Source organism: Oncorhynchus masou, chromosome 21 (genome assembly GCF_036934945.1).
Source record: "Oncorhynchus masou masou isolate Uvic2021 chromosome 21, UVic_Omas_1.1, whole genome shotgun sequence".
Taxonomy (NCBI): domain Eukaryota; kingdom Metazoa; phylum Chordata; class Actinopteri; order Salmoniformes; family Salmonidae; genus Oncorhynchus; species Oncorhynchus masou.
Window position 1 is genome coordinate 52155168 of NC_088232.1, and position 26835 is coordinate 52182002.

The 26835-nt window shown below is 45.3% G+C and overlaps 1 protein-coding gene across 2 annotated transcripts; it reads right to left on the minus strand.

Moving 5' to 3' along the window:
* Positions 1-2046: 2046 nt before the first annotated feature.
* On the minus strand, positions 2047-7277 carry c21h8orf74 (chromosome 21 C8orf74 homolog). Of its 2 annotated transcripts, XM_064926979.1 has the most exons (6): positions 7214-7277; positions 4576-4765; positions 4319-4439; positions 4021-4123; positions 2938-3099; positions 2053-2670 (listed from the first exon to the last, which is right to left on the minus strand). In XM_064926979.1, exons 1-6 carry the CDS (start codon positions 7259-7261, stop codon positions 2437-2439), a joined length of 858 nt encoding a protein of 285 aa, XP_064783051.1. In that variant the 5' UTR covers positions 7262-7277; the 3' UTR covers positions 2053-2436. The 2 variants fall into 2 exon arrangements, with proteins under 2 accessions (XP_064783052.1, XP_064783051.1); XM_064926980.1 differs by lacking the exon at positions 2938-3099 and having other exon boundaries at positions 2047-2670; positions 3985-4123.
* Between the last annotated feature and the right edge of the window lie 19558 nt (positions 7278-26835).

Sequence of the window (26835 nt, forward strand, 5' to 3'; positions counted from 1 at the left end):
TCCGAACAGTAGTGGAGAGAGTAGCAAGTTTTAAGTTCCTCGGCATACACATCACAGACAAACTGAATTGGTCCACTCACACAGACAGCATCGTGAAGAAGGCGCAGCAGCGCCTCTTCAACCTCAGGAGGCTGAAGAAATTCGGCTTGTCACCAAAAGCACTCACAAACTTCTACAGATGCACAATCGAGAGCATCCTGGCGGGCTGTATCACCGCCTGGTACGGCAACTGCTCCGCCCTCAACCGTAAGGCTCTCCAGAGGGTAGTGAGGTCTGCACAACGCATCACCGGGGGCAAACTACCTGCCCTCCAGGACACCTACACCACCCGATGTTACAGGAAGGCCATAAAGATCATCAAGGACATCAACCACCCGAGCCACTGCCTGTTCACCCCGCTATCATCCAGAAGGCGAGGTCAGTACAGGTGCATCAAAGCTGGGACCGAGAGACTGAAAAACAGCTTCTATCTCAAGGCCATCAGACTGTTAAACAGCAACCACTAACATTGATTGGCTGCTGCCAACACACTGACACTGACTCAACTCCAGCCACTTTAATAATGGGAATTGATGGAAAATGATGTAAATATATCACTAGCCACTTAAACAATGCTACCTTATATAATGTTACTTAATGTTTCCATACTCATCTCATATGTATATACTGTACTCGAGACCATCTACTGTATCTTGCCTATGCTGCTCTGTACCATCACTCATTCATATATCCTTATGCACATATTCTTTATCCCCTTACACTGTGTATAAGACAGTAGTTTAGGAATTGTTAGTTAGATTACTTGTTGGTTATTACTGCATTATCGGAACTAGAAGCACAAGCATTTCGCTACACTCGCATTAACATCTGCTAACCATGTGTATGTGACAAATAAAATTTGATTTGATTTAGATTACATTTTATGACCAATTTATGCAGAAATCCAGGTATTTACAAAGGGTTCACATACTTTTCCTTGCCACTGTATACACTGATCATATATCATATATTCTGATCATATATTCCAGAAATGTTCCATACGCACAAAAAGCTTATTTTACCTTTATTTAACCAGGCAAATCAGTTAAGAACAAATTCTTACTTTCAATGACAGCCTAGGAACAGTGGGTTAACTGCCTGTTCAGGGGCAGAACGACAGATTTGTACCTTGTCAGCTCGGGGATTTGAACTTGCAACCTTTCGAACTTCCAACACTCTAACCACTAGGCTAACCTGTCGCCACAAATGTGTTTACATCCCTGTTAGTGAGCATTTCTCCTTTACCAAGATAATCCATCCACCTGACAGGTGTGGCATATCAAGAAGCTGATTAAACAGCACGATCCTTACACAGGTGCACCTTGTGCTAGGTACAATAAAAGGCCACTTTAAAATGTGCAGTTTTGTCACACAACACAATGCCACAGATGTCTCAAGTTTTGAGGGAGAGTGCAATTGACATGCTGACTGCAGGAATGTCCACCAGAGCTGTTGCCAGAGAAATTGAATGTTCATTGAGCTGCCTCCAATATTGTATGGGAGAATTTTAGCAGTACGTACACACAACGTGTAACCAAGCCAGCTCAGGACCTCCACACCTGGCTTCTACACCTGCAGAATCGTCTTAAGGGGTTTAGTGGGGGAAAACTCATTCCGATTGGCTCAGCCTGGCTCCCCAGTGGCTGGGCCTATGCCCTCCTAGGCCTATAACCTCCTAGGCCTATGCCCTCCTAGGCCCACCCATGCCCTCCTAGGCCCATGCCCTCCTAGGCCCACCTAGGCCCATGCCCTCCTAGGCCCATGCCCTCCTAGACCCACGCCCTCCTAGGCCCACGCCCTCCTAGGCCCACGCCCTCCTAGGCCCACCCATGCCCTCCTAGGCCCACCCATGCCCTCCTAGGCCCATGCCCTCCTAGGCCCATGCCCTCCTCGGCCCATTCCCTCCTAGGCCCACGCCCTCCTAGGCCCACGCCCTCCTAGGCCCACGCCCTCCTAGGCCCATGCCCTCCTCGGCCTATGCCCTCCTAGGCCCATTCCCTCCTAGGCCCATGCCCTCCTAGGCCCATGCCCTCCTAGGCCCACCCATGGCTGCACCCCTGCTCAGTCATGTGAAATCCATAGATTAGGGCCTAATTTGATTGGATTTTTATTTTGAGTCCTTATTTGGACTAATCTTCCATTACAATAAATGTATAATACAATCACATGTTCACATATAACACTCTGTTACAAACAAACATGATACACTGACATATTGACAAGATAAATACTCTTAATTTATTTATTTCAATTGACTTATTTTCGTATTTGAACTGTAACTCAGCAAAATCTTAGAAATGGTTGCATGTTGTGTTTAGATTCTTGTTCAGTATACTTTATTACTGATTTTTGTGTCAGCATGGCCTCTTCCCCCCCTCTCACCTCCTCTTGGTCCTCTCACCTCATCTTGGGTTTAGCTGTGTGTATGGCCCCGGTGGGATCCTTCGATTGTGTGAGGTCAGGGTGTGTGTGTGTGTGGTCAGGGTGTATAGAGTTCTCCCCGGTGGTAAGGGCTGTGTGTTGCAGGCTGAGCTCCAGTAGGTCATGCACCAGGCTGCTCTCCTTCAGCAGCCTCTCCATCAGCAGCTCTCCTGTGGCCCTCACAGTAGACCGCACTAGGTCTGCCACCTCCTGGAGAAACAATACAACTTCATACAGTACACAGTGGTGTTGCACAGTTCCATTTCAACTCAGTCGATTCAGGAAGTAAACTGAAGCTCCAATTTCTAATTCCAAATTGATCTTATAGGAGACATTGAGGAAAATTGGAATTGAAATGGAAATTCAGTTTACTTTCTGAATTGACTGCATACAAAAAGAAATTGACCACAATCTGGGGTGGTGATGGTGTGTGTGTCGGTGCGTACGTGGATGCGTGTGTTTAGAGCATGTGTCTACCTCTCTGTCGAGTCTGCGGTCATTTAATGTGTCCAATCTGACCTCTGACCCCTGTGGCCCCTCCTCCTCTCTGAGCCTCCAGAGTTCCTCCCTCTTCTGTTGCTTGGCAACCTGTAGGAGGGCACACACACGCTGGCGCTCCAACGCACACTCATCATCACCCTGAGACAGAACACACTCATCATCACCCTGAGACAGAACACACTCATCATCACCCTGAGACAGAACACACTCATCATCACCCTGAGACAGAACACACTCATCATCACCCTGAGAGACAGAACACTCATCATCACCCTGAGACAGAACACACTCATCACATCATCACCCTGAGAGACAGAACACTCATCATCACCCTGAGAGACAGAACACACTCATCATCACCCTGAGAGACAGAACACTCATCATCACCCTGAGACAGAACACACTCATCATTACCCTGAGAGACAGAACACACTCATCATCACCCTGAGACAGAACACACTCATCATCACCCTGAGAGACAGAACACTCATCATCACCCTGAGACAGAACACACTCATCATCACCCTGAGACAGAACACACTCATCATCACCCTGAGAGACAGAACACTCATCATCACCCTGAGACAGAACACACTCATCATCACCCTGAGACAGAACACACTCATCATCACCCTGAGACAGAACACACTCATCATCACCCTGAGAGACAGAACACTCATCATCACCCTGAGAGACAGAACACACTCATCACATCATCACCCTGAGACAGAACACACTCATCATCATCGTGAGACAGAACACACTCATCATCACCCTGAGAGACAGAACACTCATCATCACCGTGAGACAAAACACACTCTTCATCACCCTGAGAGACAGAACACACTCATCATCACCCTGAGAGACAGAACACACTCATCATCACCGTGAGACAGAACACACTCATCATCACCCTGAGAGAGAGAACACACTCATCATCACCCTGAGAGACAGAACACTCATCATCACCCTGAGACAGAACACTCATCATCACCCTGAAAGAGAATGTAAATGCATACATACACATGGACACATCCACACACACACTTGCTGTATCACCTGTGCCAGGGGGAGCGGTGTTGGGGGCACATGAACCTGGAGGTGTTTCTGATTGATTGACCGGTGACTGGTCCCGCCCACCACAGCTTGTAGCAGTCGTTGACTAAATGTCAGACATGAACAGAACTCTGTGATACTTACCATTACATCATAGCCGAAGAAAATACATGAGCTGACGCACACCCAGAGAAAATTATTTTATGTAGGAGTTCTGACTAACGGCGAATAAACTATAAGCTATAAAAAATAAAGAGAGTCCCACACTCTATATATAAACTCCTAGTAATTTATTGGTTACCTAGTGACACAAGTGTCAGACAGGAAGTGGAAGACTGCTTTGTGGTGGGCAGGAGGTAGGCGGGGCAAACACTTTGTCAGCCAATCTGAAATTAGGGCTAGCACTCTGGGTGGGTCCAAATCTGGGGGAGATGAATGAAATCGCAAACTCAATATAAATTATTACATTATTTTATATTATAGAAATGGAGCTGCAGTCAATTTGAATTATTAATATATAATATATATGTATAATAAAGACAATAGATAACTACTGACCAGCGAGCTGAGGGAACAGGTCTCTAGTCATCCCGGCCACTGCTCTCACAGCACTCCAGGCCAGGCCGCGGTCGGCGGTGTACATGGCACATTCGTAAACAAACTGTTGATAGGCGCTCTGCCATACATCGTCCCCAGAGAACTCAGGCCACGAAAAGTGACTGCTTAGCTGCTGCATTCCCTCCTCTCTCTGACACACACAAGTCGATTAGTGAACAGAGTTCTTTCTGGAAACACATTTTTATCTGTATGTAGTCTGAATTTTACGGAAACTCACATACACTAAAGATATACTATGGACTGGTTGATAATTGTCTAATGTCACTTCTTGGCTTGTAATGATTCATAAACATTATAATATAATATTATCTCAGGAAACCACAGTTGTGCCCTGACTGGCCAATAACAATGTCATTTCTGGGCTATATTTCTGTTATTCTCTGAATTAACTTAAGCATAGATTTTTTTCTTCTAATTTGGCACTCAGAAACTAAAGGCCATGAGTAACTTGGTCTAAAATAATGGCACCGATTGGCCAATAGGTGGCGCTGTGATAAGCAATCTCACTTCAACACTCATAATCCGTCACCCATTGAAACTTCGAGTCTTTATTATGTCCTCCATTTTGGAAATGTTGGAAAACCTTTTTCCTCATGAACCATAAGAAGTAACACCAAAAATTCGGGATGTAAGCCCATGGTACATCTCTAAACTTAGTTTGAGGAAAAACTGGTTAAGAGATAAATCAGGAATTATGATTTTTACATGTCCATAAAAACCCTTTGAAAATCCTCTTTACAATGGCCTATCAACTTGAAAACTGTAGGGTAACCTGATGAACCATGTTAAAAAAAATGTTCTCCTCATGGACTAAAAGTCTGATTCACACAAAATTCGATATTTCACAATAAGAGTTTGAGAAAATAACGTTGATACATTCAAACATGGCCACGCTATTACAAGTAGATGCATATTAGCGCATATGCTAAAAATAGTTCCAAAATCTTGTTCTCATTAAACCATAGGACCAAATGACACCAAATGTATGCCCGTGGTACATGTCTTAACATAGTTTGAGAAAAGCTAAAGGATTGGTCAAAAGATGGCTGAGTTTTTGACAAAATTACCCCCAAAACATATGTTATATGTCCATTTAAACTACTGTAAATCCACTCCACAGTGGCCTATCAACTTGAAAATAGTTTACTGGCCCAACGCGCAAACCACAAGACGACTTGCCTGATTACTCGCTTCAAAGTCGGCCATATGTAAAGTATGTGGAGCGATGGGTAACGATGCTTCGTGGGTGACTGTTGTTGATGTGTGCAGAAGGTCCCTGGTTCGCGCCCGGGTATGGGCGAGGGGACGGTTTAAAATTATACTGTTACACATACCAGAGCTAAAATAACTAAATCAATGGGCCATGAACAATGTGAAATATAGTATATCTGTATAATCACATATTGTTTTCTTATTATGTGATGTAAATGTAGTGAAAAGTGGGTATTTTATTTGGGAAAATCCTGTCGCTTGGAACGCTAATGTAGAGTACCAAGTGAGATTCTAATTATTTACACAAGCAGATTTCGACAAAAACAAAGTCCCAGAATTCAAAGATGACGGCAAATATACCATTAGCCTACACTAACTCTGAAAATATTCAACAAATCATAACATAAATTGACCCCGAAATTGGTATATGAACTCAAAACATTAAGCAATGACTTCACTTGCGTCATCCTTGAGGTATTGATTGATAAACATGGTCATGTTTTTCACTGATGAGGAAGATAGTTTCTAGCCAACATGATACAGCGCTTGCTTTGTTATCTAACTGTTCTTTAATCATTTCTGTCATCCTGTGAACCCTGTTCATTGCTTCTGCTGCTATATCTGTATGTATTATTGTTGTTGTTGTTATTATTTACAACAATAATAATAATATGATCGCATGGATAAAGGCACACACCGCGCACAGAAACACGAGCCCTTGCTGTGCGCGCACTATCCATCATGCATTGTTGTGTGGGCAGGGCGCTTGTATCTCTACTGAAGGTAAGATAGTTAAAGAGATAGACAGCAGATGTTATGCTGATACTGTGTGGCAGAAATTGTAATGCACTGGATTAGCAACGATGTGTGTGTGTGTTGTTTTCAGAGCCATCCCACCAGTCTCATCAAATATGTGCGATTCGGCTGCTAGAGAACTTGTTGCTTTAAACAGGAGGCTACCGAGCGTGTGTGTGTGTGTGTGTGTGTGTGTACATCGCAAATATCTCTAGAATGAAATCCATAATTTCTCGGCCTCCCTTCACACCTGTCAATCCTCTCCCCTACCCTCGATGATCTCGTCATGTAGCCTAGATCAGTGAATATCGACAGGCTACCAATCGTCGCTTACTGCTTGCATGCCGACTAGTCTACCCTAAATGTCAAGTTGTAACGAAGTTAACTCGTTAACGTTACATCATGCAATTGACTAACAGTACATCATGAATAGCCTGCATTTTGGATATCGTAGGCAAATCGTGTTTTATTGACGCTCCAGTAATCCGCACAAATCACGTATAGTTTATCGTCGTATTATCTAAACCTGGAGTTGCATTTATGAATGCCGTTTTTGTGTCTTTAATTTTACCTGAAGTTTGGCAATCTCCGCCATTTCTGCGTCTGTCAGGGAGGCCATTGCAGCGTTGTCAGGGGGTGGGGGGCGTTTTTGTTGCTATGGGAACCACGGCGCAGGTTTTGACATTGGCTGATGACGTCGCCTGACTGGAATTTCCAACTAATTTCAGTAGTCTGATGTCTATTTCTAGCCGTTTCTGCAGGTGTCTATTTCTAGCAGTTTGCTTGGTATACCTGAGTTAACCCATAAACATCATTCTATGTCTTGTCTGCTCCTTAGTTGAGTTGACAACCTGCAGTAGGTGTGTGTGTGTGTGTGTGTGTGTATCTGTGTTTTTGTCTGCCTGCCTGAGTGTGGGGGGTTAATTCCCCGTGAACACAGATGGCTCAGACGTTCTAATCCTTTTTCTTATGAATCCCACCTCTCCTGTCCTCTCCTGTTGGGATCATAATTAGATAAATGGTGTGAGCAACAGAGCGAGAACCGGAAACAATACACCTACTATTATTTCAGGGCCATTAACGGAGAGAGATAACGGAATGCATGCTGTGCAGACCGGGTCATGGACAGGACTGGGAGTTTACCGGTCCTTATCTGACCGGGAGTTTACCGGTCCTTATCTGACCCTGACCTGGAGTTTACCGGTCCTTATCTGACCGGGAGTTTACCGTTCCTTATCTGACTGGGAGTTTACCGGTCCTTATCTGACCGGGAGTTTACCGGTCCTTATCTGACCGGGAGTTTACCGTTCCGTATCTGACCTGGAGTTTACCGGTCCTTATCTGACCGGGAGTTTACCGGTCCTTATCTGACCGGGAGTTTACCGGTCCTTATCTGACCGGGAGTTTACCGTTCCGTATCTGACCTGGAGTTTACCGTTCCTTATCTGACCTGGAGTTTACCGGTCCTTATCTGACCTGGAGTTTACCGTTCTGTATCTGACCTGGAGTTTACCATTCCTTATCTGACCGGGAGTTTACCGTTCCGTATCTGACCTGGAGTTTACCGGTCCTTATCTGACCTGGAGTTTACCGGTCCGTATCTGACCTGGAGTTTACCGGTCCGTATCTGACCTGGAGTTTACCGTTCCTTATCTGACCTGGAGTTTACCGGTCCTTATCTGACCTGGAGTTTACCGGTCCTTATCTGACCCTGACCGGGAGTTTACCGTTCCTTATCTGACCGGGAGTTTACCGGTCCTTATCTGACCTGGAGTTTACCGGTCCTTATCTGACCTGGAGTTTACCGGTCCTTATCTGACCTGGAGTTTACCGTTCCTTATCTGACCCTGACCGGGAGTTTACCGGTCCTTATCTGACCTGGAGTTTACCGTTCCTTATCTGACCGGGAGTTTACCGGTCCTTATCTGACCTGGAGTTTACCGGTCCTTATCTGACCTGGAGTTTCTGACCTGGAGGTCCGTTATCTGACCTGGAGTTTACCGTTCCTTATCTGACCTGGAGTTTACCGTTCCTTATCTGACCTGGAGTTTACCGGTCCTTATCTGACCTGGAGTTTACCGGTCCTTATCTGACCTGGAGTTTACCGGTCCTTATCTGACCTGGAGTTTACCGTTCCTTATCTGACCGGGAGTTTACCGGTCCTTATCTGACCTGGAGTTTAACGGTCCTTATCTGACCTGGAGTTTACCGGTCTGTATCTGACCTGGAGTTTACCTTTTCCATATCTGACCTGGAGTTTACCGGTCCTTATCTGACCTGGAGTTTACCGGTCCTTATCTGACCTGGAGTTTACCGTTTCCATATCTGACCTGGAGTTTACCGGTCCTTATCTGACCTGGAGTTTACCGTTTCCGTATCTGAGGATTACATCAGAGACTCTGCTTCTTGCTGTGGATTATAAAGCAGAGAGCTGTTGTGAGATCTAGATCTGTAGAAGACTGGACAGTGAGTCCTGCAGTGAGGAGTTGACTGGCTGAATCATCTGTTTCTGGTAACTGACTTGAGGAGTTGACTGGCTGAATCATCTGTTTCTGGTAACTGTGACTTGAGGAGTTGACTGGCTGAATCATCTGTTTCTGGTAACTGTGACTTGAGGAGTTGACTGGCTGAATCATCTGTTTCTGGTAACTGACTTGAGGAGTTGACTGGCTGAATCATCTGTTTCTGGTAACTGTGACTTGAGGAGTTGACTGGCTGAATCATCTGTTTCTGGTAACTGTGACTTGAGGAGTTGACTGGCTGAATCATCTGTTTCTGGTAACTGTGACTTGAGGAGTTGACTGGCTGAATCATCTGTTTCTGGTAACTGTGACTTGAGGAGTTGACTGGCTGAATCATCTGTTTCTGGTAGAGAAGAAGCCAATGAGTTCTTTAAGGTAAGCACAGGAGAATAACTACAGAGTGTGTGTTTTATTTATTTAGCCTATAGCTCCTGTGGTGAGGTGGATTAAGGTGTTTGTTCAGGTGAGTCACAGCTGCTTAGGAAGGGATGAGGGTCAGAGAGGGAGGGAGGGAGGAGAGAAGAGGAGGAGGAGGGAGGGAGGGAGGGAGGGAGAGAAGAGGAGGAGATAATGAGAGTGGATATGAGAGGGGGAGGAAGGACTCAGAGGAGAAGACAAAAATAACAGACCAGAAAGCAGAGGAGGGGTGAAAGCGAAGGTGTTGAAATGAAGGAGAGATATTGGGTTACGAGAGCGGGAAAAGGGGAGATGACAGAAAGGAGGAGATTTTTGAGATGGAGACAGAGTTGTGAATCTGACCCCACAAGATACACTATTCCTGGTTCAACTGTCTAGTTCCTGTCATCACAGGAAGTTGACAGGCTTCTATATCCCCCCCAACACACACACACATACACACACACACACTCTCAAGTGGAGCAGGTGTCTCAAAATTGCCAAGGCGGATCTGAAAAATACACACAGGAGAGAAACTATTTTTGGTGTTCTTGTCAAACCAGTCAGTCTCCAGCCATACCAGGAGAGGGCTCTGTCGTTGCTAGTTATTCTCCAGACCAGGAGAGGGCTCTGTCGTTGCTAGTTATTCTCCTTACCAGGAGGGCTCTGTCGTTGCTAGTTATTCTCCTTACCAGGAGAGGGCTCTGTCGTTGCTAGTTATTCTCCTTACCAGGAGAGGGCTCTGTCGTTGCTAGTTATTCTCCTTACCAGGAGAGGGCTCTGTCGTTGCTAGTTATTCTCCAGACCAGGAGAGGGCTCTGTCGTTGCTAGTTATTCTCCAGACCAGGAGGGCTCTGTCGTTGCTAGTTATTCTCCAGACCAGGAGGGCTCTGTCGTTGCTAGTTATTCTCCAGACCAGCAGGGCTCTGTCGTTGCTAGTTATTCTCCAGACCAGGAGGGCTCTGTCGTTGCTAGTTATTCTCCAGACCAGGAGGGCTCTGTCGTTGCTAGTTATTCTCCAGACCAGGAGGGCTCTGTCGTTGCTAGTTATTCTCCAGACCAGGAGGGGGCTCTGTCGTTGCTAGTTATTCTCCAGACCAGGAGGGCTCTGTCGTTGCTAGTTATTCTCCAGACCAGGAGGGCTCTGTCGTTGCTAGTTATTCTCCAGACCAGGAGGGCTCTGTCGTTGCTAGTTATTCTCCAGACCAGGAGAGTGCTCTGTCGTTGCTAGTTATTCTCCAGACCAGGAGGGCTCTGTCGTTGCTAGTTATTCTCCAGACCAGGAGGGCTCTGTCGTTGCTAGTTATTCTCCAGACCAGGAGGGCTCTGTCGTTGCTAGTTATTCTCCTTACCAGGAGAGGGCTCTGTCGTTGCTAGTTATTCTGCAGACCAGGAGGGCTCTGTCGTTGCTAGTTATTCTGCAGACCAGGAGGGCTCTGTCGTTGCTAGTTATTCTCCAGACCAGGAGGGCTCTGTCGTTGCTAGTTATTCTGCATACAGTCTTCAACTTCCACCTCCAGCTGCCAACATTTATGTATCTGGCAATTGCGAGATGACATGACAGCGAGAGAGAGAGATAGATAGATAAGAAAGACAGAACGATAGACAGACAGAGAGACAGACAGGAGAGAGAGACAGACAGGAGAGAGAGACAGACAGGAGAGAGGGACAGACAGGAGAGAGGGACAGACAGGAGAGAGAGACAGACAGGAGAGAGGGACAGACAGGAGAGAGAGACAGACAGGAGAGAGGGACAGACAGGAGAGAGAGACAGACAGGAGAGAGGGACAGACAGTAGAGAGAGTGAGACAGAGAGAGAATGTGTACCACATACATTCCCCCCTCAGAGTCACCCAACTTCAATGAAGAGAGTTTCTCCATTCTAGGGGGGGAAATTAGTCAATTTCAGGCCCAAGGCAATGTACTGGTCTGTGGAGACCTGAATGCTAGAACAGCAGAAGAACAAGACACTATTAACAGTCATGGGGATAAACACCTAGCAGGAAGCATCCACCTTTTCCTCCCCACATACCCCCAAAGAAACAACTATGACAAAGTGAAAAACAAAACGAAGTACAGCTCGATAAGCTCTGTGGAACACTGGGTCTGTACATAGTCAATGGTAGACTGAGAGGGGACTCTTTTGGTCAGTACACCTACAGCTCTGTGGAACACTGGGTCTGTACATAGTCAATGGTAGGCTGAGAGGGTAGGTACTACAGCTCTGTGGAACACTGGGTCTGTACATAGTCAATGAGGCTGAGGGGGACTCTTTAGGTAGGTACACCTACAGCTCTGTGGAACACTGGGTCTGTACATAGTCAATGGTAGGCTCTGGTGGAACACTCTGTGGAACACTGTCTGTACATAGTCAATGGTAGGCTGAGAACACTGGGTACATAGTCAATGGTAGGCTGAGAGGGGACTCTTTAGGTACACCTACAGCTCTGTGGAACACTGGGTCTGTACATAGTCAATGGTAGGCTGAGAGGGGACTCTTTAGGTAGGTACACCTACAGCTCTGTGGAACACTGGGTCTGTACATAGTCAATGGTAGGCTGAGAGGGGACTCTTTAGGTAGGTACACCTACAGCTCTGTGGAACACTGGGTCTGTACATAGTCAATGGTAGGCTGAGAGGGGACTCTTTAGGTAGGTACACCTACAGCTCTGTGGAACACTGGGTCTGTACATAGTCAATGGTAGGCTGAGAGGGGACTCTTTAGGTAGGTACACCTACAGCTCTGTGGAACACTGGGTCTGTACATAGTCAATGGTAGGCTGAGAGGGGACTCTTTAGGTAGGTACACAGCTCTGTGGAACACTGGGTCTGTAGCTCAATGGTAGGCTGAACACTGGGTCTGTACATAGTCAATGGTAGGCTGAGAGGGGACTCTTTAGGTAGGTACACCTACAGCTCTGTGGAACACTGGGTCTGTACATAGTCAATGGTAGGCTGAGAGGGGACTCTTTAGGTAGGTACACCTACAGCTCTGTGGAACACTGGGTCTGTACATAGTCAATGGTAGGCTGAGAGGGGGTAGGTACACCTACAGCTCTGTGGAACACTGGTACATAGTCAATGGTAGGCTGACTCTTTAGGTAGGTACAGCTCTGTGGAACACTGGGTCTGTACATAGTCAATGGTAGGCTGAGAGGGGACTCTTTAGGTAGGTACACCTACAGCTCTGTGGAACACTGGGTCTGTACATAGTCAATGGTAGGCTGAGAGGGGACTCTTTAGGTAGGTACACCTACAGCTCTGTGGAACACTGGTTCTGTACATAGTCAATCTGAGAGGGGACTGGTAGAACCTACAGCTCTGTGGAACACTGGGTCTGTACATAGTCAATGGTAGGCTGAGAGGGGACTCTTTAGGTAGGTACACCTACAGCTCTGTGGAACACTGGGTCTGTACATAGTCAATGGTAGGCTGGTAGGTACACCTACAGCTCTGTGGAACACTGGGTCTGTACATAGTCAAGGGTAGGCTGAGAGGGGACTCTTTTGGTAGGTACACCTACAGCTCATCCCTTGGCAGCATCAATGCAGACTACCTCCTCACCAACCTAATCCCAGAGTCTCTCAGAGCTTTCACAGTCAACCCACTAACACCTCTCTCAGACCACAGTAAAATCATAGTTTATCTGAAAAGAGCGGAACCCAACCATGAAGCATCACGGCCCGATAAATTACACGGTACAAAACAGGCCTATAGATGTAGTGCAAACAGTACAGACATCTACCAAAAAGCAATTGGTAGCCAAAAAATACAATCTCTCCTGGACAACATTCTCCTTCAGCAATGAAGGTGTAAATTTGGCCGTTTGGAATATTAACTTTATATTTGACAAATTTGCCTCCTTGGCTAATCTAAAGAAGCATAAGAGCAAACCAAAAATAACAGAAAATGAAAAATGGTTTGATATTGATTGAAAAATCTAAGAAAGTCATTGAGAAATATATCTAATCAAAAACACAGAACCAGACAACAAAAATATATGTCTTCAATATGGGGAAACACTGAAGCAATACAAACACACCCGGAGAACAGAAAAGGAACAGCACATTAGAAATCAGCTGGATGGAATTGAGGAATCCATATTAATCAAACCACTTCTGGGAGAATTGGAATACATTAAACAAACCTCATCATGAGGAATTGGCTATCCAAAATGGGGATATGTGGAGAAATCACTTTGCAAACCTCTACAGCAATATAACAAAGAGCCCAGAACAAAAAGATATACAAGACAAATAACAAATCCTTGAATCAGCAGTCAAAGACAATCAGAATCCTGTGGATACACCAATACAGTCCGGGTGTCAGGGTGTGACAGATACACCAATACAGTCCGGGTGTCAGGGTGTGACAGATACCCCAATACAGTCCGGGTGTCAGGGTGTGACAGATACCCCAATACAGTCCGGGTGTCAGGGTGTGACAGATACCCCAATACAGAAGAAGAATTATTGGAAAAACTACGCACTCTACAACCCAAAAAGGCCTGTGGTGCTGATGGTATTTTAAATGAAATAATCAAAAATACAGACCACAAATTCAAATTGGCTATACTCAAACTCTTCAACATTCTCCTCACTGCAGGTATTTTCCCCAATATTTGGAACCAGAGATTGACCACACCAATCTATAAAAATGGAGACAAATTTGGCCCAAATAATTACAGAGGAATTTGCGTTAACAGCAACTTGGGGAAAATTCTCTGCAGTATTATAAATAGCAGACTACATCATTTCCATGACGAACACAACGTCCTGAGCAGAAGCCAGATTGGATTTCTAAAAAATGATCGTACAAACAGACCACATTTACACCCTCCACACTGTAAATGACAAACAAGTCAACCAAAACAAAGGCAAAATCTACTCATGTTTTGTAGATTTCAAGAAAGCATTTGATTCAATTTGGCACAAAGGTATTTTTTTATAAACTAATAGAAAGTGGTATTGGAGGGAAAACACATGATGTTATAAAATCAATGTATACTAAAAACAAATGTGCGGCTAAAATTGGCAACAAGCAAACAGACTTCTTCTCTCAGGGACGGGGAGTGAAACAGGGCTGCCCAATAAGTCCAACACTATTTAACATCTACATTAATGAATTGGCAAAAACATTAGAAGAATCGGCAGCACCTGGTATCACCCTACACAACACTGAAATCAAGTGTCTGCTGTACACAGATGACCTGGTGCTGCTGTCTCCCACTAAAGAGGGGTTACAGCAGCACCTAGATCGTCTTCACAGGTTCTGTCAGACTTGGGCTCTGACCGTTATCCTAAAAAAAAACAAATATAATGATATTCCAAAAAAGGTCCAGATATCAGGATGACAAAAATAAATTCTATTTGGACACAGTTCTATTAGAACACACCAAAAACAACATGTATCTAGGACTAAATATCAGCAACACCGGTAGCTTTCACATGGCTGTGAATGAGCTGAGAGACAAACCAAGAAGAGCATTCTATGGCATTAAAAGGAACATTAAAATCGAAGTTCCAATTAGAATCTGGCTCAATATTCTAATCGGTTATAGAACCAATTACTCTACATGGCAGTGAAGTATAATGGATTCACCAAATGGGACAAACATCCAATTTAAATACTGCATGAAGAGTTTTGCAAGACTGTAACGCAAGTACAAAGAAAACTTCCAAATAACGCATGTAGAGCAGAATTGGGCCAAAACCCCCTCCTCTATTGAATAGAAAAAAGAGCCATCAAATTTTACAACCATCTAAAAACAAGTGACCCCAAAACATTCCATCACACAGCTCTACAATGTCAAGAGATGAAACAAGAGAAGAGTCCCCTCAGCCAGCTGGTTCTGAGGCTGAGTTCACAAACCCAAACCAACCCCATAGAGCCCCAGAACAGCACTCAGAAAATCTGGCCCAACCAAATCATTACAAAACAAAAAGAAAAATATATCACCTATTGGAAAGACACCACAAAAAAAATCTAAGTAAATTCAATGCTATTTGGCTCTAAACAGACAGTCTGCCACCATGTATTGTCTGACCACTGTGACTGATAGAAAACTGAGGAAAACATTGACTAGGTACAGACTCAGTGAGCACAGTCTGGCAATAGAGACTGGTCATCACGGACAAACCTGGTTGCCCAGAGAACAGGCTGTGCTCACTCTGCTCCAGGGGAGAGGTAGAGACAGAGCTGCATTTTCTATTACACTGTGACAAATACACAGACCTAAGAGAATATTTCTTTCCCAAAATTATAATTCAATAAAAATAATTTTAAACTATAAAAGATGAATAAAAAAACTCATATATTTATTGGGTGAAAAGCCTAAATGTGCAGTGTGAGAGTGTGCCTGGTCTTCTGCTGTCTGACACTTTGTTCTCTACATCTCTAAGTCCATAAAGTACTTCATGTGATGACACAAATGCTCTGTTTGGTAAGATTTAAGTAAGACGTGAGGAAGATCTAAGATGTAATTATATAATCGTGCTGTGTGTGTGAAGGACTGTGCCTACGTTTCTCAGAAGCTAATCCCTAAACTGTATTCAAAATAGAGCCTTTCAGCTGGCAGCCACTGTGAACTGATTCCTACCCTCTGCTCTGAGACATGGGTGGCCAAGCGCCCTCTTGGAGAGCTACTGGGTGTGTATGTTTTTGTAGTCTCACTTATTGCAGTGGCTGGATTTCAACTGTAGCTGACGGACCTTATGAAAGCAAACACGTGACGCATTCATCTGGTTTTTGCGTAACCTCATGTTGTAGAAGTGCATACTGTGCGTTTTATAGAGAAAATAGTTAGTTACAAAAATGTATTAACGTTTCGCTTCACAATGCTACTGTAGTTGACAATACATAGACATTTTAAAAACCACATTGTGGACCACTCAAATAGAGGCGAACCCTAACTCAAATAGAGGGGAACCCTAACTCAAATAGAGGGGAACCCTAACTCAAATAGAGGGGAACCCTAACTCAAATAGAGGGTGACCCTAACTCAAATAGAGCTAACCATACCTCAAATAGAGTGAACCCTAACGCAAATAGAGGCTAACCCTAACTCAAATCAAATCAAATTTTATTTGTCACATACACATGGTTAGCAGATGTTAATGCGAGTGTAGCGAAATGCTTGTGCTTCTAGTTCCGACAATGCAGTAATAACCAACAAGTAATCTAACTAACAATTCCAAAACTACTGTCTTATACACAAGTGTAAGGGGATAAAGAATATGTACATAAAGATATATGAATGAGTGATGGTACAGAGCAGCATAGGCAAGATACAGTAGATGGTATCGAGTACAGTATATACATATGAGATGAGTATGTAAACAAAGTGGCATAGTTAAAGTGGCTAGTGATACATGTATTACATAAAGATGCAGTAGATGATATAGAGTGCAGTATATACGTATACATATGAGATGAATAATGTAGGGTATGTAAACATTATATTAGGTAGCATTGTTTAAAGTGGCAGTGATATATTTATTCATTTCCCATCAATTCCCATTATTAAAGTGGCTGGAGTTGAGTCAGTGTGTTGGCAGCAGCCACTCAATGTTAGTGGTGGCTGTTTAACAGTCTGATGGCCTTGAGATAGAAGCTGTTTTTCAGTCTCTCGGTCCCAGCTTTGATGCACCTGTACTGACCTCACCTTCTGGATGATAGCGGGGTGAACAGGCAGTGGCTCGGGTGGTTGTTGTCCTTGATGATCTTTATGGCCTTCCTGTAACATCGGGTGGTGTAGGTGTCCTGGAGGGCAGGTAGTTTGCCCCCGGTGATGCGTTGTGCAGACCTCACTACCCTCTGGAGAGCCTTAGGGTTGTGGGCGGAGCAGTTGCCGTACCAGGCGGTGATACAGCCCGCCAGGATGCTCTCGATTGTGCATCTGTAGAAGTTTGTGATTGCTTTTGGTGACAAGCCGAATTTCTTCAGCCTCCTGAGGTTGAAGAGGTGCTGCTGTGCCTTCTTCACGATGCTGTCTGTGTGGGTGGACCAATTCAGTTTGTCTGTGATGTGTATGCCGAGGAACTTAAAACTTAGTTTTGTTGATGTTGAGTGTGAGGTTATTTTCCTGACACCACACTCCAAGGGCCCTCACCTCCTCCCTGTAGGCCGTCTCGTTGTTGTTGGTAATCAAGCCTACCACTGTTGTGTCGTCCGCAAACTTGATGATTGAGTTGGAGGCGTGCGTGGCCACGCAGTCGTGGGTGAACAGGGAGTACAGGAGAGGGCTCAGAACGCACCCTTGTGGGGCCCCAGTGTTGAGGATCAGCGGGGTAGAGATGTTGTTGCCTACCCTCACCACCTGGGGGCGGCCCGTCTCAAATAGAGGGGAACTCAAACTCAAATAGAGTGTAACCCTAACCCTAACTCAAACAGAGCTAACCCTAACTCAAATAGAGCTAACCCTAACTCAAATAGAGGCTAACCCTAACTCAAATAGAGGGTAACCCTAACTCAAATAGAGCTGACCCTAACCCTAACTCAAATAGAGCTAACCCTAACTCAAATAGAGGGTAACCCTATCTCACATAGAGGGTAACCCTATCTCAAATGGAGGGTAACCCTAACTCAAATAGAGGGTAACCCTAACTCAAACAGAGGGTAACCCTAACTCAAACAGAGGGTGACCCTAACTCAAACAGAGGGTGACCCTAACTCAAACAGAGGGTGACCCTAACTCAAATAGAGCTAACCCTAACTCAAATAGAGGGTGACCCTAACTCAAATAGAGGGTAACCCTAACTCAAATAGAGGGTAACCCTAACTCAAATAGAGCTAACCCTAACCCTAACTCTGTATAGCTAACTGGTTCTCAAATAGAGGGTATGTTTAACTCAAATAGAGGGTGACCCTAACTCATATAGAGGGTAACCCTAACTAGAACAGAGCTAACCCTAACTCAAATATAGGGTAACCCTAACCCTAACTCAAATAGAAGGTAACCCTAACTCAAATAGAGCTAACCCTAACCCTAACTCAAATAGAGCTAACGCTAACTCAAATAGAGGGTAACCCTAACTCAAATAGAGGGTGACCCTAACTCAAATAGAGGGTAACCCTAACTCAAATAGAGCTAACCCTAACCCTAACTCAAATATAGCTAACCCTAACCCAATCCCTGTAACCCTAACCCAAATAGAGGGTCCCTAACTCAATCCCTAACCCTATCCCAAATAGAGGGTAACCCTAACCCAATCCTAACCCTAACCCTAACTCAAATAGTCCTAACCCTATCCCAAATAGTATCCTAACTCAAATAGACCCTAACCCTATCCTAACCAAATAGAGCTAACCCTAACCCTAACTCAAATAGAGCTAACCCTAACCCTAACTCAAATAAAGTGGTCCAGTAAGTTCAAGCCTCAGTAGGATGTCTGTGTGCTCTGGTTCTGTGGTATGTTTCCTCAGAGCTGTCTGACCCTATTCCTAACCTTATTCCTAACCTCACCCTATCCTAACCCTATCCTATCCCTATCCTAACCCTACCCCTATCCCTATCCTAACCCTATCCTATCCCTATCCTAACCCTACCCCTATCCCTATCCTAACCCTACCCCTATCCCTATCCTAACCCTACCCCTATCCCTATCCTATCCCTATCCTAACCCTATCCTAACCCTATCCTATCCCTATCCTAACCCTATCCTAACCCTATCCTAACCCTATCCTAACCCTATCCTAACCCTATCCTAACCCTAACCTATCCTTACCCCAACCCTATCCCATCCTAACCCTATCATATCCTAACCCTATCATATCCTTACCCCAACCCTATCCCATCCTAACCCTATCATATCCTAACCCTATCATATCCTTACCCTAACCCTATCCCTAATCCTACCCCTATCCCATCCTAACCCTATCCTATCCCTATCCTAACCCTATCCTATCCCTATCCTATCCCTATCCTATCCCTATCCTAACCCTAACCCTAACCCTAACCCTAACCCTATCCTAACCCTATCCTAACCCTAACCCTATCCCTATCCTAACCCTATCCTAACCCTAACCCTAACCCTATCCTAACCCTATCCTATCCCTATCCTATCCCTATCCTAACCCTATCCTATCCCTATCCTATCCCTATCCTATCCCTATCCTATCCCTATCCTAACCCTAACCCTAACCCTAACCCTATCCTAACCCTATCCTATCCCTATCCTAACCCTATCCTAACCCTAACCCTAACCCTATCCTAACCCTATCCTAACCCTAACCCTATCATATCCTTACCCCAACCCTATCCCTAATCCTAACCCTATCCTAACCCTAACCCTATCCCTAATCCTAACCCTATCCTAACCCTAACCCTAACCCTAACCCTATCCCTATCCTAACCCTATCCTAACCCTATCCTAACCCTATCCTAACCCTAACCCTATCCCTATCCTAACCCTATCCTAACCCTATCCTAACCCTATCCTAACCCTAACCCTATCCCTATCCTAACCCTACCCCTATCCCTATCCTAATCTGCTGCAACCCCTGAGCTAGTCAATCAACGAACCTGTTCTGTATGGAACTGTGTATCATTCCCCCTAACCCTATCCCTATCCCTAGCCATAACAATAACCCTATCCCTATCCTAACCTTAACCCTATCCCTATCCTAACCTTAACCCTATCCCTTGCCCTAACCCAATCCCTATCCCTAACCCTATCCCTAACCCTATCCTAACCCTACCCCTATCCTAACCCTACCCCTACCCCTATCCTAACCTTAACCCTATGACTATCCCTATCCTAACCTTAACCCTATCCCTATCCCTATCCCTATCCCAATCCCAACCCTATCCCTATCCCAACCATATCCCAAACCTAACCCTATCCTAACCCTATCCCTAACCCTAACCCTATCCTATCCCTATCCCTATCCCTAACCTAACCCTATCCCTTACCCTAGCCTATCCCTAATCCTAACCCTATCCCTTACCCTAGCCTATCCCTAATCCTAACCCTATCCTATCCTATTCTAACCCTAACCCTATCCCTAACCTCACCCTATCCTAACCCTAATCCTAACCCTAACCCTATCCTATCCCTATCCCTAACCTAACCCTATCCCTTACCCTAGCCTATCCCTAATCCTAACCCTATCCTATCCCTAACCCTATCCCTAACCTCACCCTATCCTAACCCTAATCCTAACCCTATCCTATCCCTAACCCTATCCCTATCCCTAACCCTAACCCTAACCCTAACCCTATCCTATCCCTTTCCCTAACCTAACCCTATCCCTCACCCTATCCTAACCCTAATCCTATCCCTATCCTATCCCTAACCCTAACCCTATCCCTATCCCTATCCTATCCCTATCCCTATCCCTATTCTAACCCTAACCCTATCATAACCCTATCCCTATCCCTAACCCTATCCCTAACCCTAACCCTATCCTAACCCTAACCCTATCCTAACCCTAACCCTATCCTAACCCTATCCCTATCCTAACCCTATCCTAACCCTAACCCTATCCCTATCCCTAACCCTAACCCTATCCTAACCCTATCCCTATCCCTAACCCTATCCCTATCCCTATCCTAACCCTAACCCTATCCTAACCCTAACCCTATCCCTATCCCTATCCCTATCCCTATCCTATCCCTATCCTAACCCTATCCCTATTCTAACCCTAACCCTATCCCTAACCCTATCCCTATCCTAACCCTATCCCTAACCCTATCCCTAACCCTAACCCTATCCTAACCCTAACCCTATCCTAACCCTAACCCTATCCTAACCCTATCCTAACCCTATCCTAACCCTATCCTAACCCTAACCCTATCCCTAACCCTATCCTAACCCTAACCCTATCCTAACCCTAACCCTATCCTAACCCTATCCCTATCCTAACCCTATCCTAACCCTATCCCTATCCTAACCCTATCCTAACCCTAACCCTATCCTAACCCTATCCCTAACCCTATCCTAACCCTAACCCTATCCTAACCCTAACCCTATCCTAACCCTATCCCTATCCTAACCCTATCCTAACCCTAACCCTATCCTAACCCTATCCCTAACCCTAACCCTATCCTAACCCTAACCCTATCCTAACCCTAACCCTATCCTAACCCTATCCCTAACCCTAACCCTATCCTAACCCTAACCCTATCCTAACCCTAACCCTATCCTAACCCTATCCCTATCCTAACCCTATCCTAACCCTAACCCTATCCTAACCCTATCCCTATCCTATTCTAACCCTATCCTAACCCTATCCCTATCCTATTCTAACCCTATCCTAACCCTATCCCTATCCTATTCTAACCCTATCCCTAACCCTATCCTATCCTAACGCTATCCCTAACCCTATCCTATCCTAACCCTATCCTATTCTAACCCTAACCTAACCCTATCCCTTACCCTAGCCTATCCCTAATCCTTACCCTATCCTATTCTAACCCTAACCGTATCCTAACCCTATCCCTATCCCTATCCTAACCCTATCCTAACCCTATCCCTATCCTAACTCTATCCCTATTCTAACCCTAACCCTAACCCTATCCCTATCCTAACCCTATCCCTATCCCTATCCCTATCCCTATCCCTATCCCTATCCTAACCCTATCCTAACCCTATCCCTATCCTAACTCTATCCCTATTCTAACCCTAACCCTAACCCTATCCCTATCCTAACCCTATCCCTATCCCTATCCTAACCCTATCCCTATCCTAACCCTATCCATATCCTAACCCTCTAACCCTAACCCTATCCCTATCCTAACCCTATCCCTATCCCTATCCTAACCCTATCCATATCCTAACCCTCTAACCCTAACCCTATCCCTATCCTAACCCTATCCCTATCCCTATCCTAACCCTATCCCTATCCTAACCCTCTAACCCGAAACCTATCCATATCCTAACCCTCTAACCCTAACCCTATCCCTATCCTAACCCTATCCCTATCCTAACCCTCTAACCCTAACCCTATCCCTATCCTAACCCTATCCCTATCCTAACCCTATCCATATCCTAACCCTCTAACCCTAACCCTATCCCTATCCTAACCCTATCCCTATCCTAACCCTATCCCTATCCTAACCCCCTAACCCTATCCCTATCCTAACCCTATCCCTATCCTAACCCTATCCATATCCTAACCCTCTAACCATAACCCTATCACTATCCTAACCATATCCCTATCCTAACCCTCTAACCCTATCCCTATCCTAACCCTATCCTAACCCTATCCCTATTCTAACCCTAACCCTATCCCTATCCTAACCCTATCCCTATCCCTATCCTAACCCTATCCCTAGCCTAACCCTATCCCTATTCTAACCCTAACCCTATTCCTATCCCTATCCTAACCCTATCACTATCCTAACCCTCTAACTCTAACCCTATCCCTATCCTAACCCTATCCCTATCCCTATTCTAACCCTAACCCTATCCCTATCCTAACCCTATCCCTATCCTAACCCTATCCCTATTCTAACCCTATCCCTATCCTAACCCTATCCCTATCCTAACCCTATCCCTATCCCTATCCTAACCCTATCCCTATCCTAACCCTATCCCTATCCCTATCCCTATCCCTATCCCTATCCTAACCCTATCCCTATTCTAACCCTAACCCTATCCCTATCCCTATCCTAACCCTATCTCTATTCTAACCCTATCCCTATCCTAACTCTATCCCTATCCCTATCCTAACCCTATCCCTATCCCTATCCTAACCCTATCCCTATTCTAACCCTAACCCTATCCCTATCCTAACCCTATCCCTATCCCTATCCCTATCCTAACCCTATCCCTATCCTAACCCTATCCCTATCCCTATCCTAACCCTATCCCTATCCCTATCCTAACCCTATCCCTATTCTAACCCTAACCCTATCCCTATCCTAACCCTATCCCTATCCTAACCCTATCCCTATCCTAACCCTATCCCTATCCTAACCCTATCCCTATTCTAACCCTAACCCTATCCCTATCCTAACCTTATCCCTATCCATATCCCTATCCCTATCCCTATCCCTATTCTAACCCTAACCCTATCCCTATCCTATCCCTATCCCTATCCCTATCCTAACCCTATCCCTATCCTAACCCTAACCCTAACCCTATCCCTATCCCTATCCTAACCCTATCCCTATCCCTATCCTAACCCTATCCCTATCCCTATCCTAACCCTATCCCTACCCTAACCCTATCCCTATCCTAACCCTATCCCTATCCCTATCCTAACCTTAACCCTATCCCTATCCCTATCACTATCCTAACCCTAGGGACTATCCCTATTCTAACCCTAACCCTATCCCTATCCTATCCCTATCCCTATCCTAACCCTATCCCTATCCCTATCCCTATCCCTATCCTAACCCTATCCCTATCCCTATCCTAACCCTAACCCTATCCTAACCCTAACCCTATCCCTATCCCTATCCCTATCCTAACCCTATCCCTATCCCTATCCCTATCCCTATCCTAACCCTATCCCTATTCTAACCCTAACCCTATCCCTATCCTAACCCTAACCCTATCCCTATCCTAACCCTATCCCTATCCCTATCCTAACCCTAACCCTATCCCTATCCCTATGCCTATCCTAACCCTAACCCTATCCCTATCCCTATCCTAACCCTATCCCTATCCCTATCCCTATCCTAACCCTATCCCTATCCCTATCCCTATCCTAACCCTATCCCTATCCTAACCCTATCCCTATCCCTATCCTAACCCTATCCTAACCCTATCCCTATTCTAACCCTAACCCTATCCCTATCCCTATCCTAACCTTATCCCTATCCCTATCCTAACCCTATCCCTATCCCTATCCCTATTCTAACCCTAACCCTATCCCTATCCTAACCCCAACCCTATCCCTATCCCTATCCCTATTCTAACCCTAACCCTATCCCTATCCCTATTCTAACCCCAACCCTATCCCTATCCCTATCCCTATTCTGTCCCTGGCCCTGGCCCTATCCCTATCCCTATTCTAACCCCAACCCTATCCCTATCCCTATCCCTATTCTAACCCTATCCCTATCCCTATCCCTATCCTAACCCCAACCCTATCCCTATCCCTATTCTAACCCTAACCCTAACCCTATCCCTATCCCTATCCCTATCCTAACCTTATCCCTATCCCTATCCCTATCCTAACCCTATCCCTATCCCTATTCTAACCCTAACCCTATCCCTATCCTAACCCCAACCCTATCCCTATCCCTATCCCTATTCTAACCCTAACCCTAACCCTATCCCTATCCCTATCCCTATTCTAACCCTAACCCTAACCCTATCCCTATCCCTATTCTAACCCCAACCCTATCCCTATCCCTATCCCTATTCTAACCCTAACCCTAACCCTATCCCTATCCCTATTCTAACCCCAACCCTATCCCTATCCCTATCCCTATTCTAACCCTATCCCTATCCCTATCCCTATCCTAACCCCAACCCTATCCCTATCCCTATTCTAACCCTAACCCTAACCCTATCCCTAACCCTATCCCTATCCTAACCCTAACCCTATCCCTATCCCTATCCTATCCCTATCCCTATCCTAACCCTATCCCTATCCCTATCCCTATCCTAACCCTATCCCTATCCCTATCCCTATCCTAACCCTATCCTAACTCTATCCCTATCCCTACCCTAACCCTATCCCTATCCTAACCCTATCCCTATCCTAACCCTATCCCTACCCTAACCCTATCCCTATCCTAACCCTATCCCTACCCTAACCCTATCCCTATCCTAACCCTCTAACCCTAACCCTATCCCTATCCTAACCCTATCCCTATCCTAACCCTATCCCTATCCTAACCCTCTAACCCTAACCCTATCCCTATCCCTAACACCATCACTCTGCCAGATCTCAGCTGATTAAGGAGGCTTTGCTTTCTATCCTCCCCCTCCTCCTCCCCTCCTCCTCCTCCCCTCCAGGTCTGATTAGCTAGCGGCCATCTTACAGGAGTGGGTTGGAACCTGTTGCAGGCGCTAACCACAGTGTCAGTGTGTGGGGACTAACGGCTGACGGTAGACACGGCTAGCTCAAACACTCTCACACACAGACACTGGTACAGGTAGACACGGCTAGCTCAAACACTCTCACACACAGACACTGGTACAGTATGGGAGCCAGATGCAGAGCAGTTTGAAGGAATTCAACTCGGACTGCTTCTATCGGATTGGATCATGTCTCCTGACTATGTGAGTAGAATGTCTCGAAGTTAGGGGCTCTAGTGTGTAAAGGTGTGTGTGTGTGTGTGTGTGTGTGGTGGTTAGTGTTAGGCTAGACGTGTGTGTGTGTGTGTGTGTGTGTGTGTGTGTGTGTGTGTGTGTGTGGTGGTTAGTGTTAGGCTAGACGTGTGTGTGTGTGTGTGTGTGTGTGTGTGTGTGTGTGTGTGTGTGTGTGTGTGTGTGTGTGTGTGTGTGTGTGTGTGTGTGTGTGTGTGTGTGTGTGTGTTTGATGGAAGATGACTGTACTGTAGATAGTTGATAGTAGTCTCAGATTCACTTGTTGGGTCCATCTATTCTGCTGACTTTGACAGTGGAATGTGAAGGTAGTGTTTTGTTGTAGTGAGACCTGTTTAGGTTTTAGTTATATAACCACTGAAAATATCTATAGATGGTCATCTCTGATGGGTTTAACTCAGCGGTTTCAGAGACAATAACAGGTGCGTTTGCCTGTCTATCTGTGTAGGATTGTATAACTCCAGGTAAAGGTGGGATTAAGTAACCTATTAAAGGCTGAGCAGAGGAAATGAGAAGATTCCCCTGTTGGTATTAATCCCCAGGCCATGTTTAGGCCAACTCGTCTCTACAAAGCGTACGCCTTATCTTTCCATTCTGGGACAGCTCCATTATGTTCCTGTCAGGCCACTGAATATGGAGCAGAAGATGTCTGTTGTCATAAAGTCACAGTTCCTGCCCGCATGCCTCTGTCCACGCAACTTTAATGTGGAGTCTGTGATAGAGAGAGAGACAGTGTGTGTGTGTGTGTGTGTGTGTGTGTGTGTGTGTGTGTGTGTGTGTGTGTGTGTGTGTGTGTGTGTGTGTGTGTGTGTGCGTGTGTGTGTGCAATTTAACAAACCAGCTCTATGCACAATGACTATTTTAATCAGTTCACACTGAGCATTAAAACACATTTACCGGAAGAACTGTGCAGATGCAAAGTTTGGTAACAGAATTTCGGTCGAATCTCCCTCGGAGAGATCTCCATTCAGAAAGTATTCAGACCCCTTCACTTTTTCTACATTTTAATACGTTACAGCCTTATTCCAAAATGATTTTCAATTACATTT

Excerpts from the sequence above, each read along its gene's own strand:
- c21h8orf74 (XM_064926979.1), bottom strand. The coding sequence starts at position 7,261 with ATGGCCTCCCTGACAGACGCAGAAATGGCGGAGATTGCCAAACTTCAG. Across the intron at positions 4,124-4,318 it reads TCTGACACTTGTGTCACTAG|TCAACGACTGCTACAAGCTG; the intron begins GTAACCAATAAA and ends TCTGACATTTAG. Across the intron at positions 3,100-4,020 it reads CACCGCTCCCCCTGGCACAG|GGTGATGATGAGTGTGCGTT; the intron begins GTGATACAGCAA and ends GTTCTGTCTCAG.